Here is an 18,876-nt window from a genome sequence, read left to right as displayed (position 1 = left end):
CCAAATGCTTTTAAAATTTAAGCATTTTTAGTGAAAGAAAAAAAATGCAATGCTACATTTTATACTTTTAATTATCACGGTTAATTTGTAACTAATTACATATTCATGAACCATGTTACGTTCTATAATTTAGGTAAATTGGAAAAATTTATTAGGAATGAATTTTGAATGCAATTAGGAATAAAAATGGAATTAAGGAATAGTACGTAATACATCTAAATGTGGGAATAATAAAAGTACATTGAAGATTCAATAATTGTTTGGTGTGTGTTGGTTACAAAAGAATTACTAAATATATATATATGCCTTGAGTGAGAATAAGGATGAGAATAATTGTGAAGAGTATTACTTTTCTTTGAAAGAGGAAAAGTAGAAAATAAAATTGGAATGTTACAAAAAAATTACTATGTATATATATATATGCCTTGAGTGGGAATAAAGATGAGAATTTTCAATATGCATTATTTGTTATCACTTGAAGTAAAGTTTTTATTATTTTAAATCCACGGTCGTTTAATATTTCCAACCAAAATATTCTCGAATCCAACAAAAATAATATGTTGGAAATGAATTGGAGGCTGTTATATTTTCTGTTGAGTTTTCTGTACTGTTTGATTTTTGAACATTATTATTATTATTACTCTATCATTAAGCTTGGACTATTGGTCACACTAATGAGTTAGATCTGAGGCCCTTTGAATATGCTCAGGACTTTGGAGATATTACATTTTTCTTCTAAAGAGCAAAGATTTAAATTGCCCTCCGGACTCCCTATACGAAAATGGTTATGCTTTAGTAAACAAATACTTGAATATGTAGTTCCAGCATGACCGTTAGGATACAAAGAATTTACTACGATTTGAGTGGAAATACAATGAAGGAAGCTATCAGACAAGGACTCCAAGTAAAGTATAAGAGCACTCACACTAGCTTCTAGGGCCGACCCTCAGTGTGACCTTACACAAAATGTGTTATTTTTAAAAAATTTATATATAAAATGATATTTTTTAAAATTTTGGAGGCCTTTGTATATGTAAAAACAAATGAAATTTTAAAAAAATTTGGAGTCTGTGTGGAGGCCCTAGACATAGATCTGGTCTGCCTGTGCCTAGGGCTGGACCTGCTAGCTTCTTTACTCTATCTTTCTAAAGACATCACAAAAATCCTACTTTTTTTATTTTACATCACTTCATACATTAATTTCTCTATATTTTTTTTTATATTATTTAAATATTATATATTCATTTAAATAAAAAAAAGACACTAAATATTAATTAAAAATTATTTAAAGGAAAAAAACAAAAGTAAAAGTAATAAAATATCAATTGATTTTTTTTAAGGAGCTCTAAAATAAATTTTTAGAGAATCTTTAAAATAAATAATCAATTTACATTTGATTGAGATGTTTTAACTTGTTTCTTCAAATATTTGAATAATTATCTATTAGAATTTAGAAGCATTTAATGAGAGTGCTCTAATAAAAACTTGTTATTGACCTAATAATCCAACATCTTCGCACCACACCCGTGGAACCAATTCTATCTTTTTTATTTTTATTTTTATATATATATATATATATGTATATATATAATATAAAATTCACACACATCGAGTTTTTATTTTTTTTATTTAAGAAAAAAAAAACATAATTCAGTAGCCCATTTCTTTTTAAAAGGAGATTGCCAGAGATTGCCGTTATGCCCATATCTCACTAGACTAGTTTAAATAAAAAACAAATGGCTACATGTTAAATAAAAAAGGGAAAAAATGTCTTCAGGTTAAATTTGTAGTCTCACACTAATATAATATTCTTATTAAATATTAATCAACTGATTTTTATAAGTTTGTATGCATAAGTTATAAACTAGATATGTCTATATTATATGGGTACAATATTATAAAATGATTAGATATAATTAGTGATAGGTAATTATAAATTAGGAAAAAATTATCTATAATTTAGCTAAAAAAAATAATTATATTACGTCAAATATCAATTTTTTTTATTTTTTCTTTACATTAATTATTATATTTTTAAACATTTTTATTAATTAAAATAATAAAAAATAATAAATTTGAAAAGAGAAAAAAAAAGGAATAAATATTTACAAGAACTCTAAAAAATCAATCTATAAATGTAGATAGGGAAATGTAGCTGGAAATCCAATCTTCAAAAGGTGGTTGCTCTGTCATCAACAGAGGCAGAATATATGGCTGTTACAAAAGCCATAAAAGAAGCAATCTGGCTCAAAGGATTCACCAAGGAGTTGGGTTTCAAATCAGATGATGTTACTGTACATTGTGACAACCAAAGTGCTTTGCACTTAATGAGAAACCCAATGTTTCATGAAAGATCGAAACATATAGATATCAAACTACATTTCATCAGAGAAGTTATTGCTAGGAAGGAAGTGTGTGTCAAAAAGATTGGAGCAAAGGAGAACCCAGCCGACATGATGACCAAATATGTAAGTTTGGCTTTATCTAAACTTGCTAAACATTCTCAATTGCTGATCAGAAGGCAAGACCAGTTCAGTCCCATTTCATATGGCCTAAACCTCATTCTATGACCAAGGTGGATGGTTGACCAAGGTGGATGATTGTTATGATTGGTCACTAAATGAGGTTCACACTTAAAGCTAACATAATAAACTAACTGTCTGTTATGACAGTTAGTACCTTGTACCCTTTGTGTAAAACTATATATATAGCTAGCTCATTATGTAATCTATGTACCAGTTTAGAGTGAGAATCATTTTGAGTGAATTGAAAGCAAAAGAAAGAGTGAGAAGGAGGGTTGTATTGACGTGGTGTGTGTCTGCTCACCATTGTCACAAGTGAGATCAACTGTAACCAGAAGCAAAGCTTCTTTGAGTGTGAGTCCGAGTACTCTTGTCCAAATTGATTGTAATTCTCTTTTGATTAGCTCAGTAAAGATTCTAAGCCATTGGGGCTGTTCTGACCGAGGAGTAGACAGATGATGTGATTCATTATTCTGTTCGAACCTCGTAATTTTGGTGTTCTGTTGTATTCTCATTTGATTTCATTAATCTAATTCAGTTCATTACTTAAGTATTTCAACTTGTCATCTAATCAATGCATTGTCTTATTTTAATTCTGTTCTTGACTGAGGTATCATTCACGACATTTACAGATGCCACCAAAACTGACCTTATCATTAGAAAATGAGTAATATTCTAAAGACTAGCTAGTCAAACGTATCATGCTCAATAGCCAAAACTACTAGAGTGAAAGGAAGTATATATTTTGAAATAAATAAACTTGACACATAGAATTGAAAATAATAATTTATATTTATTTCTATAATTTTAAAAATATTGAAAATAATAATTTTTTCATTAGTCCTCAATTTTGACTTTGGCCTAAAGCCTCATAAAGTGTTGAGTTGGCCCTCACAAAGACACATAAATATAATTTCATTAAATTAATACTATCTATCAAATCAGGGGACGGCCCTGCTATATATTAGGGGCCCTGGTGTGTATATATATAAAAATAAATGATAGTCAAGTCAACTGGTTAGTGGTTAATGTAGTCTTCCTCTCTGTATTATTTGGAAAATGAAGTCAAGCTGTTAGTTGCAAGGAAAGTCATCCTCTCTTTATATTTATATACAAATTCACCACCGTCTAATATTCCAATTCTCCAATCCAAGACTAATATATGTTGGATATGAATTGGAGGCTGTTATATTCTCCTTCTTCGCCTAAGTTTCTTTTGGCTGTTATACAAATTCACACGTGACTAATTTTTTTTATGCGCGTGAAAAACATGTTTGAACCTAGTTTTCGGTATTGTAAACTATTCAGAATTTTTTGAAAATTTGCAGGATACACTAAATAGCTACAATATACACAGTCATAAAAAAAATCGCGCTGAAAACTGTTCACGGGTCGAGAAACACTGAAAGCCCCATCGGTAGGGTTTAAAGTGAAGCCCCTATAAAAAAATTGTCATATATATCATAGTTTTGACTCTTTATAATTTTTTATTCTAAATATTAATCCTTTTTTTTTTTGTGAATAAGAAACTTTGTATTGCTAGCAAAACTCAAATACATCAACTAATTCTTACAAAACCAACTACCCCTGAACTAAATTCTCCCCTGTATGACACTACATATATACTCAAACCAATCTCTATCTACATTCTTTGCCTTCCTTGGCATTACATGAAACATTCAAAATTTAACCTCATTTTACATTGTCTGTACAGTATGATTAATACACCAGACTTTGTGATTCCAAAAAGCATTACTAATCAAATGTGGTAAATAAGGTCTGCCAGAACAGCAATAATGATTTGTTTCCTCACCTTGCTAATTTGTTTTGCTTTATCTATCCAAAGCAGTAATCTGCCAAGATCCTCTGCCCGAGTTCTCCAACTCAACCAGGTTTTCAGTCGAGCAAGGCAACTTCGGCTATAGGGGCAAGCAAAAAATAAGTGCTGCTCATCCTCATCTTGATCTCCACACAGCAGGCAAGAGCGATCAATAGATGCATCATATTTACTAATCTAAACTCGGGTGCGAAGTTTTTTCTTCATTGCCAACCAAAAAATGAATCTATGTTTGGGAATATTGAGTCTTCCCCAAACATAATTGTTCCATTGCACTCGATCAGTAATTGGATAAAGGAATGCATACCGTTGTTGGATGCTATATCCTTCAGCGATGAAAGTGCTCAAATCAATCTTAGTTTTTATGATGTCCTTGACTACTACTATCCTTTTCCAATACCAGCTGCAATTAGGAGGGGTTGTGTAATTCCACCAATTCCCATTAGACAAGTAGACACTATGTATCCACCTAACCCAAAGATTATCCTTTTTAGCAGCAATCGCCCAAACATATTTCCCCATAGCTGCTATATTCCAGTCAATCATATTGCGAAATCCTAAACCTCCAGCCGATTTAGGCAGACAAGCATTCTCCCCTGCTACTTGACTCGGACCCAAGCCTTCAGCCATCCCTTTCCAAAGGAAAGCTTGACAAATTGATTCCACCTTCCTTAACAAAATTTTAGGCAAAATCATGATTTGAGCCCAATAAGAATGAATTGGGATCAAAACTGAGTTTATAAGAGTTACTCGTCCCATATAAGAAAGATTCCTCGAACTCCACATACGAATCCTCTGAACCATGTTATCAATAATGTTTCCATAATCAGCAGAACTCATTCTTTTTGAGCAAATCGGAATACCCAGGTATTTGAATGGTAAATTGCATCTCCTGAATCCCGAAATAGCGAGCACTCTTCTCACTTCCTCTTCTGGCATGCCACTACAATAGATAGCTAATTTTGTTACACTAGGGAGAAGGCCATAAGTTTTAGAGAACAATTTGAGCCCCCTTAGCATTAACAAGATTGACACAAAATCTCCATGACAGAAAAGGAGAAGATCATCTACAAAGCACAAATGATTCAATCTCAATTGAGCACACCTATCATGAAACTTATATCCTGCCAATTTGCCAACCTTAGCCATTATTTGAGACAGATATTCCATGCCTAGCATGAACAACAACGGTGACATCAGATCACCTTGTCTCAAACCCCTCTTGGATGCAAAAAACCATGCATTGCTCCATTAATCATCAAAGAGAACTTCGGCGTTCTGATGCAAGTCATGATGAGGTGAGTAAATTCCTGGGGGAGCTTAAAAGCAATTAACATTTCTTCAATAAAATCCCACTCCACCGTGTCATACGCTTTTCTCAAATCAATCTTTATCATACAGCTCGGTTTACTACTTTTCCTTCCATAATGACGCCCCAAATCTTGACAAACCATGATGTTATGAGCTATATATCACCCATGAACAAAACCCCTCTGGTTCTCAGCTATTAAATCAGACAGAATCTTCCTCAATCTTGAACAAATTAACTTCGTGGCTGCCTTATATAACATTACAGCAAGCTATAGGTCTGAAATCACTCACATTATTTGGGCATTTAGGTTTTGGAATAAGCGTAATCGTCGTAGCATTTAATTCTTTTAAGAGACTTCCAGTTCTTAAAAAGGAGAGAACTGCATCACAAACTTCTGAGCCAACTAAGTCCCAGTTATCCTGAAAAAAGAAGCTACCATATCCATCCGGCCTTGGCGCCTTCATCCCCAGAATTGCAAAGAAAATCCTTTTGACCTCTTGCTGAGAAAAATAAGCTTGAAGGATTCAAATATGATGAGATGAAAGCAACAATCCCCTCTCCACTATAGCTGTAATAACTGCTAGCCTATTAGTCATAGTAGTACCCAAAAGTTCATGATAATAATCTAAAAAAGTAGCTTTGACATCTTCTGAATTATCTATCCAAATCCCTTTCCCATTCTTAATTGAATTTATTCTGTAATGAGCCTGTCTTGCCTTCAAAGATGCATGAAAAAATGCAGTGTTTTCATCTCCAAGATGAGCCCAGTTTGTCTTAGCTTTTTGAGCTAAAAACATACTACAAGCTTTGCTTAATTGAATATAATTACCTCGAGCCTCCTTTTCCTTATCACTGAGAAAACCATTATGAGGTTCCTGTTGCAAAGCCTCCTGACAAACAAGCATGATCTGTTTTGCTTTTAACTCAGCTACTTGGATATCATTGAAGCCTTCCCTGTTAATATCCAGGAGCACTCTCTTTAATCTCTTTAGCTTCTTGACAACTTTATACATAGCTGTACTTGAAATAGCCTCTTCCCAACTAGCTTTTACAAGCGCACCAAATTTTTTTGCATCCCTCCACATTCTGTAGTACCGAAAAGGCTTATGCCCTTTGCACGAATCTTGGTAAAAAGAGACAAGGACCGGGCTATGATCAAAAGCACCTTCTTGGAGAAAAACCACCTCAGAATTTGGAAAAGCATCTGCCCATTTCGGGTTCACCACGGCTCTATCAATTTTGTAACAAACTCTGTCTTTGTCTGCTGCTTGTTGTTCCAAGTATAAAAACAACCTGAATACTTAAGCTCTTCCATCTGCAATGCAACAAACAATCTCTAAATCTTTTGGATGGCTTCTGAGTAGTCTTTTTCCCTACTCTTTCATCAGAGTAAAGAATCTCATTAAAGTCCCCCAAAATCATCCAAGCCTCATCAATGTTACTGGCCAATCCCGTAAGCTCTTGCCATAAAATTTCCCTTCCCGCTTCATCATTGAATCCATAGACAAAGGTAATATAAAACCTCTCGTTCAAGTGCGGAGATTGAGCCATACAATGAATTAATTGGCTAGTACATACCCTGATATCAATAGTATAAACAATGATTCCAAACTAGTATTATTCTCCCTTTATCTACCCAAGAATTATTATTCGAAAAGCACCAACTAGAAAATAAGCTATTGTAAAGAACTCCCATATTTTTATTCTTCACCTTTGTTTCTAAGAGACTAACTAAACCAATCTTCTTGGAATTGATCAAGTGCTTGATCTCAGTATGCTTTTGATGGTTGTTAATCCCTCTTACATTCCAACATAGGATTCTAACCATTAGAGGTAGAGGGATCTCCCCCCTCATCAATATTCGGTCTCTGTTCTTGATCCAATTCAAACCTAGAATCCAGCATCTCAAAAGAATTATGCACCTCTGTGATATTGCCCACTGATGCTTGCACCTTTTTTCCCTTTAACAACTTTTTGAAAACCATCCGCTTTCACCACTTGCTTCTTCCCCTCTGTCAGCTTGCCATCTGCTGATTTCTTTGGCACCCAAGTCAGCGGAGCTGCATGTAACGCCCTGGTTACCCCAGAACGGTTACGGTGAACGGTGAACCAGAAATTTGACCCGCTACCCGAGTCCTTTGGTTAAAAACGTGATCTAGGTACCATTAACAGGTTAAGGTGAAAAACCGATAAAAAGGAAAGGGTACATTTCATTAAGTAAATAAACTGCTCATGAGCCTTTTAAAAATGTTTACAAGTAGTTCAAGTTACAAAAGAGTTGCTACAGTTCCAAATATACAAACTCCGCCGGCCTAAGCGGCAAAAATAGGGTAAACCCCTAGTCCCTCTGAGAACTCCTTGACCGTGGCGGTCAAGCGGCCCTGTATGTACATCACATCGCCCAAGCTCTCCACTCAGGGTTGGCCAAGCTTTTCCTTCCCTTTACCTGCATCACATAGCACCCATAAGCCAAGGCCCAGCAAGAAAACACAATATAGCATGATATAATATCAACAATAATCATAGTTATTCCTTCAGGACTATCAGTCCAACAAATAGGTGATAATAGCCAAAAGTCACAATAGTGAGCATCGCTCCCTCTAGCCATGTGACGATAGGGTCACCAGGGCTTAATCGATAAGTGTTTCATTTATAAGTTTGTTTAGGACAGGTGCAAGGTGATTAGTCACCAACATAACCTTCCTCACGACTCTAGAGTCGAAACTATGGACAACATCCCTTAGCCTTGTGACAAACGGTCACCGGGGTCATATACCTTGGCTATAATCATCTGGTCGTAGACCAGGCAAGCGCTTGTAAGTTTCTCGACCCTTAGGGTCGGTCAGGCATTAATGCTATAGAACCATTCAATGCATGATTCTCGACTTTAGAGTCGGTCCCTGACTAGTCAGTGTCTCAAGCAGGTAATCAGCGTTCACGAGCACTTAATATGCAATCCATGTCCACATATATCAACCAGCATGCCTCAAATATCAAATCACACATGCCATATACCTGTACAGGGTGCAACTATACTCTTACACTGTTTTCTTACCTCTGGTTCGAGTGAGTATTATAATATGAACGACCCCTGAGAACGATCAACCTTTAAATTCCTCGACGGTCACCTGGTCATAACCAAAATATAGGATTCATCAATAAAAATGATAACCAAGGGTTCCCAAACCAAATCCCAGCCCCCGAGACATCAAATACTACCCAACCGGGTACTAGGTCCAACCCCGAGGCCTATGGTTTGAATCCCCAAGCTAAAAACATGCTTTTGGCTAAATCTGCCCTGATGGGCCGCGGCTCACCAGAGCCATGCCGCGGCTCACCCTCCTGACAGGGCCATTTTCACATTTCCAGCCATCTCAGGCCGCGGCACGCCATAGACAGGCCGCGGCTCATTATGCCTTTTCAGCCTAAAACCAGCAACGCACCAGCAAACCGCCCCTGCGTTATCCCTTGGAACTAACCCTTCGAACCAACTCCAAAACTCCCCCAAACACTCAATTAAACCCCCAAATAACACCCATAGCTCACCCTCATCAAACCCCAATCAAAACAACACAAAAAACCCCTTTGATTCACACTTCCCACATCAAAAACCATGAATTAAAAACTAAAACGAAAATAGAGTACCAGCTGTGTTATATAGCCAAAACTCACCTTGAAACTAGCTTTAAACCTCCCACACAAGCTAAAACAAGTCTCCAATCCAGCCCTTAAGTTTCCCTAGCTTGAATCTCCACCAAGAACTCAAAACCCTCAAAGAAGCAATGAAGAAGATGAAGCAAGGAGGATGTACGGGAATGGTAGAGGCAAACTCTGTTTTTTACTCTATTTTTTCTACAGCCTTCAGCCACTAAACCTTATATAAATCCTCACTAAAATGACCAAAATGCCCTTATGCCACCCAAAGCCTCTTAAACCAACTCAAGGGCAAAATTGGTACATTCTACTAAACCCATTAATTATAATAAACGCTTCCCAATTCCCGCTAATCTCAATATCCTCAAACATCAACAATTCATAACCCGTTACCCTAAAATCCCCGGTAACGCTATAACCTTTAATATCACCTCGAGACTCACCCCGAGCCCCGAGCTCAAACCTGTTATGACCAAACCGATAAATCATGTTGTTATACCCAAAAAATAGGAAGGTGCATTCTAGGAGAGTTAAGGGGAATGGTCCTAGGAGACCCCAAGGAGGGTGTGGTCCTAGGAGACCCCAAGGGTGTGTAGGAGGCAAGCCTCCCAAGGTTTTCTAAGTGTTGGCTCGAACGTGTCCAAGGTAAATAGCTAAGGAGGAGGAGTCTCATGCAAGAGAATGGAGACTTAGACTTTCATAAGGAAAGTCTATACAATGTTCGATCGGACATGTTTGGGAGATGCTAAAGGGGGTTGCCTCAATGTTGTCCAAGGTGAGGTTGCCTCAATGTTGTCCAAGGTGAGGTTCCCTCAATGTTGTCCAAGGTGAGGTTCCCTCAATGTTGTCCAAGGTGAGGTTCCCTCAATATTGTCCAAGGTGAGGTTGCCTCAATGTTGTTCAAGGTGAGGTGCCAAGGAGGTTGCCTCGGACCACCTTGGTCCGAGGAGAAGCCAAGGAGATTGGTTCAAGGAGGAACATGGCATGGTAGAGGAGAGTGCATGTTAGAGGAGAGAAATGCATATCCTACCACCATGCACGTTCAACCTACCACCATGCATATCCTACCACCATGCATGTTCAACCAGCACTTGCATGGGTAGTGAGTAGGAGGTGGACCAACTAGCTAGAGGAGACTAAGTCAGACACAACTTCAACAACATGCGCGGGAATCTCTCATTCTTCCCACAAATGGGGAATTTGTTACATTTTGAATTTTGAATGTTTATTTGTAATATAAATGTAATAAATATAATAAAATATCCCTATTATAAGGGGATATCAGTTGAGGATCCCAGGCCTATAAATAGAGAGCTTATGGGATGAGAGAAGGGTTCTTCTTCTGCTTCTTCTTTCTAGAGAGAGAAAATTGGGACTGTCTATTCTAGAGAGAGAAAGTGCTGAAGTTAGAGAGAATTCTTGTATTTTCACAATTTATACTGAAGAAACTCAGTTGGCATAGTCCATCTGATCTTGAGTATAGATTTATAAATCACAACTCTAAGTGGATTAGGCTATTACCGACAATCGGGGCTGAACCACTATAAAAATCCTGTGTGTTATTTACTTTTCTTGTTTATACCGTCTGTTGTCGTTTACATTCTCTTGAAGGTTCGTCGTATTTGACGTTCTCACGTCGTTGGCTAAAAACGCAGTCAACACATGTTTAAAGATCGTCTCATGTCGAAATACTCGAACCAATCCACATTATAATGTGGTCTCACAATATGTCATTAACATACAACAAATATTCAATTATACCCTCAATGGGCCAAATTACCATAATACCCCTGTAAACAAATGTGGACTCACATGCATGCATTTAACATTATATTATAATATAATTCTCATAAACATGCATAAACACATTTAAATGGCATAATTAAACAGTTATGGCCCTCCCGGCCTACTAAACCAGCCATTAACCATAATAGGGAATCCGGGGCATTACACTGCACCAGTGGTTGGTCCCTTCTTCTTGCATATAGGTGTCATATGACCCAAACCCTTACAATACTCACAGCATACATGCAACCATTCATACTTCACAGTAAGCTCAATATCTTGATCCAATTCATTGATGAATGAAATTGTATTCGTGAATGCTTGTGTAATTGATACCTCAACCATTATCCTTGGAAAGTGTAGTCTCTCCCTTCTTTTTGTAATATTATCCACCTGAATAGGTTTACCCAGCTTCCCCGCAATCTTGAATAAGGCCTTATCTCCCCAGTACTTGATATCTAGACCCCCAAGTTGAACCCAAATAGGCACTGTCTTGACATCCTCCTTTGTAAAATCATCACTAGAATTCCACCGTTTCATGATAAGAGGCTTCTTATCAAGGAATATGTAACCCCCGTTTATGACCTTATCCCTATCCTCCATATTCTGAAATCTAACAATGAACACACCATGAGACAGAGTACCAACTTTATCAACTCCATGATGCTTCCAAATCCTTCGCACAAAACCTTCTAGCACATGTAGAGGTGGGTTAGCACCTACGACATAACAAACAATGGCCGATTGCCAGTAATTTATTTCCTATTCAATGTCTTCTAGCTCAATTTTCACCCCAACTGTCCTCTTCATTTGTTCCATATCCTGCAATTCCTCCTCTGTCTCCAAGTTCACAAAGCTACTATCTAGATTTTTGACTAGTTTCCCTAAACGAAGAATGGGAGGAGATGTCAACTTACCTGTAGCAACATCCTGCGCAGTGCGATTAGAAGCCACCAACCAATTCAAGAAGTCCCGCCTTATCGCACTCTGTCGTTTCAGAAGTGCCTCCGTCGATCTAGGCGAGAGAATTGTCCCCAATTGTTTAGATGGCTCATCTTCTTCATCCGCGAATTCCAGCTACTTAACACCCAAAATCTCATCCATAGATCTAGTTTTAACACCCCGATTTGAAGAAGTCAGTCCACGTTTCTTTTTCTTGCCTGAAACCCTAGCTTTCCCCTGCATCTTTGCCCCCTTTGCCATGGCACCGGGATATCTCACCAAGAGAGAAAGAAAGAGAAGAAATATTAATCCTTGCATAAAGATATAATAGAATTGCTAAAAACATTATTAACATCGGGAGATTAAAATAAATTTATTAGTTGTAATAATTAAATTAAATACTCAAGTTAAAGATAATGTAACCTTATTTCTAACATACCACTTGAGCTTTGACTTTTCAAAGTTCATACACTAAAAAAAACATATTTAACTTACACTGTTATTTTTTCTATTTATTTATTTCACTGTACATGTATACATTTTATTAGTATATTTATCTATAAAAAGAGTAATTTTGGAAATTGGAATAAAATGGTCATAATATGAAGAAAAAAATTAGTTGAAATATGTCTGAAAAGAGTCAACATTAATTTCATATTGTTTTAGCATTATTTTAAATTTATTTTATCTTTATAGTGCATAAGTATATTAAAAATCAAAAGCTAAAATTTTTAGGATTTCTTATATAATAATAGGAAAAAGTAGTATTTTTCATCAAGCATATACTTTTTGAATTTTCAAAGACCGTTCCCATCTACATCTTCCATATATAATTACATGGTTTTGCTTGAAATTTTTTCTCTCTATATATATAATTTTTCTATTTATATTTATTAAACTGTCGTAGTTATTCTTGCTCACTATCTTAATCAAATAGCAGTCAAACACTGATATTCTCAGAGTATGTTACAGTTTCAATATATAATAAAAGACAAGGTGGGATAACTTGTTTAGCTTTTTCACTGCAGGATCATCATTGAAGCATTATTTGATAATAGCAGGTACATAAAACTAACACAATCCCTTTTATTTTTCCTGAATACGCAATTTACCTTTGTGTTTTGTTAAATTGTAATTCAAATTCTGTATTTTTTAAAATAGATCAAAATACTACTCTAGATCTGATTTTGGTCAAAATAAGTCCAAATATAATTTTTCCTTCTCAATTCCGCAACCACCTTCTCCAATTCTCTGAACCCATTGCATTGTCGAAGATCCAAAAATTGATCTTATAATTGAAATTGTTTTGATCAAAATCGAATCTAGGGCATTATTTTATAAAATATTGTGTCTAAATTATAATTTAACAAAATACATAGACTGATTGCATATTCTAAAGAAAAAAATGATGAGAGCGAAAATAATAGTATTATTATTACTTTAATGTAGGTGTGCCAGCAACAATTTGTGGGGTTATAGTGATCTCAATTCTGATTATATATTCTTACAAAAGAAAATCAAAGATAAGTTGGGAGAAGGGCAAAAGTGACCAGTTTGATGTTGAGGAATTTATAAAGAGTAATTATGCATTTACCCTTACCCCAAAGCGGTGTACTTATGCAAGTGTGAAGAGAATGTCGAACTCATTTGCTGAAAAAATTGGTGAAGGAGGCTTTAGTATTGTTTACAAAGGACAGTTATCGAATGGCACAGCTGTGGCAATAAAAGTGCTAAAGCAGGCTAAAGGTAATGGAGAAGACTTCATTAATGAAGTTGCAAGCATTGGAACAACTTTGCATAAAAATATAGTCATGCTTCTAAAATATTGTTATGAAGGGAATAATAGGGCCTTGATCTACGAGTACATGCCTAGAGGATCATTGGATAAGTTTATTTTTAATCAAGGATCATTAAATACTAATAACAATATCAACATCACTCGCCTAGAATGGAAAACGCTTTATCAGATTGCAATTGGAATTGCTCGAGGACTAGATTACTTGCATCAAGATTGTACCTCAAGTATTTTACATTTTGACATAAAACCTCATAACATTCTTCTAGATTTTGACTTTTGTCCTAAAATTTCTGACTTTGGCCTTGCTAAGTTGTGCAAAAGAGATGGGAGTAGTTTGTCTCTATTGAATGGTAGAGGCACAGCTGGATATACAGCACCAGAAATGTATAGCAGGAATTTTGGTGAAGTATCTTACAAGTCTGATGTATATAGTTATGGAATGATGGTTCTAGAAATGGTGGGAGGAAGAAGGAATATTGATGCAGGTGTTTCTCGAACAAGTAAAATATATTATCCATATTGGGTGCATAAGCATGTTGATGATGATGATGGTGAGTACTTGAAAAATATCTGTGAAGAAATGGTGAATGAAGATGATGAAATGTTGGCAAGAAAGATGATTATTGTGAGCTTATGGTGCATTCAAGCTATGCCATCTAATCGCCCGTCCATGTCTGAGGTGGTAAGTATGATGGAAGGGAGTTTACAATCTTTGCAAATGCCACCAAAACCGACCTTGTCGTTGCAAAATGAGTAATTTTTCTAAAGACTAGCTAGTCAAACATATCATTTTCAATAGCTAAAGGTTTAAATTGACATTGGTTAAGAAAAAATATATGAAATTGTACTAGAATGAAATATAGTATGTATTTTGAAATACATAAATTTGGAACATACAATTGATATACTTTTGTTTATTGTAATTGACTTCTTCATTCTTTCATTTACTAACGTATTTTTTCTTTGCTAATGCTCAATGCAAAAATGTGATATTATAAATTTATTTATTTTAGGGATTTTTGTGGCAACACTCCCTTATCTTTACATGTTGTTACACTTAACTCTCAATCTTTATTAAGGTAACTTCCTAATCTACCGTTCTGTTTGTAAATTCATAACCTCCATTGGTTTTTGTCGTTATCTACTACGTACCATGGACACATGTGGTTGATTTTGTCCATCCATGTCATAATTTGATATCCAACTTATTAATACATATATATTTTAATGAATAAAATATTTATTTTAATTTATAACTAATTTAATATGAAAATTCAATAAACACCCAATAACACTAACCCATATTTCGGCAGGAGACGATCTTGGAATATTAATTAGCGGTTTAGTCATAACAGGTTTAAGCTCGAGGCTCGGGGTGAGTTTTGGGGTGATTTTAATGATTAGAGCGTTGCCGGGAATTAAAGGGTAATGAGATATGAATTGTTGGTGTTTGAGAATATCGAAAATAGCGGGAATTGGAGAGCATTAATTATGATTAGCGAAATAGGTGGGAAATGTCAATTTTGCCCTTGGAAGCCTTTAGAAATGTTTATTTGACTTAGGAGTATTTTGGTCTTTTCACCCCTAGGATAGATATAAGCCATTGAAGGCTGTAGAAGGAAGAAAAAACAGAGCATCTTAAGAGCCTTCTCCCGTACCTGTTTTTCCTTGTTTTCTCTTTGGATTTTTGAGCCTAACTTGAGGATTCAAGCTTGGGAAGTAAGTCTTGAGAGCTTGGGAGTGTGATCCACCTTTGAAGAGCATCATAATCTGAGCTTGAGGTAAGTTTCTAGCCATTAAATTTCCTGGTTTGCTCTGTTTTAGCTTTGGTTTGCAGTTGAGATTTCTAGGTTGGATGATGGGTTTTGTTGGGAGTTTTTGGCTAGGGTTCTTGTGGTTGTGATGCTTAGGGCTTGTGGGGATGATTTTTGGGTTCATTTGGCACCAAAAATGTGGTTTGGAAGCATTGGAATCGAGTTGGAATTGAAGGAGTCGAAGGACGAAGAGGTTTCAGGAGAGGATCGGGATGGGTGTAGCGCTATAGCGCCCATCAGGGGGTGCTATAGCGCTACCCAGTGCTCTGTTGGGCGGTTTGGGGTTCTGAGTATAGCGATGGGGCGCTAGTGAGTAGCGCTGTAGCACTACTATGTTCCTTCAAAATCCCGTTTTGAGTGTTTTTAAGGGTTTTTGGCTCGAGGTTTCAATCCTTAATGCCTGGAATTTAATCTACTCACTGTGTGGGCACGTTTCGAGGTCCCGAGAGTGGGGTTTAGGTCAAGACCCTTTTATTGTTGATTTTCATTAATGGACGTTATAATTGGTTATGATTAGGTAACCGCTAAGGAATCAAAATGTCAATCGTTCTCAGGAGTCGTTCTTATTCTATTTCTCGCTCGAACCAAAGGTAAGAAAACTGCACCCTGTATATATGACATGCATGATTGTTGTTGAGGCATGTTGGTTGGTAAATGTGGACATTGATTGCATATTAAATGCTTAGCGGAGTTTGCTTACTTGTGTATGGCACTGATTAGTCAGGGCGACACTAGTCACATATTACTGACCTGAGAGTCAGAAACGGCATAAGCGTCCTGAATGCAGGGTCGATAAAAGATTGGATCTAATCGATATCAGCGTTGAATGACTCTAGAAGCATTAATGCTGGAACGACCCTAGGGTCGATGAAACTTATAAGCGGTTGACTAGTCTAAGCTAGTTACTCAGAGCCAGGGCCTAAGGCCTAGGTGACTGCTTGTCACATGGCTAGGGAGCGCAATCCCACAGTTATGACTCTATGGTTATGCGATAGGTTATAATGGTGACCAGTTCATCGAGCACCTATCGTGATAAGCTAGTGAAATGATCACTTATTTGTAAAACCCCGGTGACCCTATCGTCACATGGTTAAAGGGAACTGAACCCACTTTAGTGAATTTTCCAATTGTCACTCATCAGTTTTGGACTGAAAGTCCTGAATGATTATTATGATCATTGTTGATACTATATTCATGCTATATTGTGTTTTCTTGCTGGGCTTTGGCTCATGAGTTCTATGTGGTGTAGGTAAAGGGAACGAAAAGCTCACCCAGCCTCGAGTGGAGAGCTTAGGTGATGCTGTGTACATATGCGGCTGCTTGACCACCACGGCCAAGGAGTTCTCAGAGGAACTAGGGGATTTACCTTATTTTGCCGCTTAGGTCGGCGGGTTGTAAATTTGAAACAGTAATGACCATTTTGAGTTGTAAATAACTTGTAAATATTTTTATGGGCCTATGAACAGTTTTATGTTTTAAATAAAATATATAATTTCCTTTTGATTGGTTTTCCACCTTAACCTGTTAATGACACTAGAAGCACGTTTTTAACCGAAGGACTCGGGTAGCGAGTTAAATTTCCGGTTCACCGTAACTGTTCTGGGGTAACCAAAGGACGAAAGCACCGTTTTTAACCAAAGGACTCGACAAGCCCGATGGCACGGCACAAAAGCACAACACGATAAAAAACCTGATATTTTGACATTAATAATGATAATAAATTTTTATTTGTCAATTATCTATAAATTAAAATGATAATAAAAGTCTATTATTTTTCTCAATGTTTATATTTTATAATTATATTAATTTATTTTAAGATTTTTGAGTTAATTTTTTTTAGTATTTATTAGTAGGTATTCAAATTCTAATAATTATATTTGATATAATTTTGTGTAAAGTATTGTTAAAAAATATATAAAAATATTTAAAACTATAATTTAAACAAAGAAATGTATTTAGTTTGGTGGTGAGTCCATTGATTGTTAAAGATGTGGTAGATGGTTCAATTCTCCATCCTCATATTTTTTTGAAATAATAAAATAGGCCTAAAAGTGAGCCCAAATAAGGAAAGTGGGCTGACCCGATACGGCACAACATGGGCTGGGCCGTGTTGGGCTTACTCTTTCAAATATGGGATGGTCCGGTTCAACACGAATTGAATATGGGCCCGGCCCAACCCAAATTATTCGAAGGCACGAAAATGTGGGCCGGGCCCGACCCACATTTACAGCTCTAGATGATGCCAACCATTTTCCCTTATGTCGACACTCTTATTGTTGTTGGCGCTTTAAAGTGCCGATGAATATAATTTTTGTCGAAGCCATACTAAAGGCACTGGCATAAAGGTCATTACCGATAACAATTTTTTGATAGTCAAAACGCGTTGGCAAGACATAACCGGCATTTATCGACGCAAATACAAGATTTTTGCCACCGCAAGAAAGCACCTGTAAAACTCATCTTTTTTGTAGTGTGAATTTGGGTAACTAATATTTAGTAGTTTCAAAAAAATTATATTGTAAATTTATGTTGTCACTAAATGTAAACTTTTTTTTTTATAGTAACATCTGGCCAGGTCACACTTGACTAGTGTAGCTCTATCTGGTCCAGTTTTGTCCAAAACATTTGTCTATATATAGCAATTTAACCTATAATTACAATAATCAATTGATAAGAAATTAATATAAATACATTAAAAAATAATTCCACGCACCAATAAATCTCTTGACGACTTTTAATTAAGTGTTCGTCAATGTTTTTATTCTTCACTAGAGCAATATGCATTATTTTATTTTATTTTCTTAAATGCAATTCTTTTTGAGTGTGATCTAAGTTAGAAAAGCCTTACAGGGAAGTATTATTTTTCCCGCACTAAAATGAAAAGGAAATTTTCCACTTTCTTCCTTTATTTATTTGAACTTTTACCTATAATATGTATTCGCAACAAGGTTTATCTTTTTAGATTATTTATTTTGCTTTGTTTGAATATTTTGTTTTGACAAATTATTTTTTGGACCCTGTATTTTGTAAAATAGTTCAAATATATGCTCTTAAACTTGATTTTGATGAACAAAGAATTGAATATAACAACATAATTATTATGCAGAATAACTGTATATTTGTTTTGAATTGTTAATTTGATAAATTATTTGTGATTTTAATTCAAATTTTTTTTATCAAAATCGAATTTATAAATTTATTTAAACTATTTT

At 35.8% G+C, this 18,876-nt stretch overlaps 2 protein-coding genes across 2 annotated transcripts; one reads left to right on the top strand and one right to left on the bottom strand.

Annotated features, from left to right (window-relative positions):
* Window positions 1–4,536: 4,536 nt before the first annotated feature.
* Window positions 4,537–6,135, bottom strand: LOC133777747 (uncharacterized). The gene is made up of 3 exons (XM_062217487.1): window positions 5,934–6,135; window positions 5,597–5,800; window positions 4,537–5,483 (listed from the first exon to the last, which is right to left on the bottom strand). Exons 1-3 carry the CDS (start codon window positions 6,133–6,135, stop codon window positions 4,537–4,539), a joined length of 1,353 nt encoding a protein of 450 aa, XP_062073471.1.
* A 6,543-nt stretch (window positions 6,136–12,678) lies between these two features.
* On the top strand, window positions 12,679–14,773 carry LOC133777741 (PR5-like receptor kinase). The gene is made up of 3 exons (XM_062217471.1): window positions 12,679–12,691; window positions 13,081–13,113; window positions 13,502–14,773. The coding sequence occupies exons 1-3, from the start codon at window positions 12,679–12,681 to the stop codon at window positions 14,605–14,607; spliced, it is 1,152 nt and encodes a 383-aa protein (XP_062073455.1). The 3' UTR covers window positions 14,608–14,773.
* The last annotated feature ends 4,103 nt before the right edge of the window (window positions 14,774–18,876 follow it).

This window comes from Humulus lupulus, chromosome 5, assembly GCF_963169125.1.
Source record: "Humulus lupulus chromosome 5, drHumLupu1.1, whole genome shotgun sequence".
Lineage (NCBI taxonomy): Eukaryota > Viridiplantae > Streptophyta > Magnoliopsida > Rosales > Cannabaceae > Humulus > Humulus lupulus.
The sequence above is the reverse complement of the archived record's forward strand: the minus strand, read 5'-3'. Positions and strand labels throughout refer to the sequence as shown.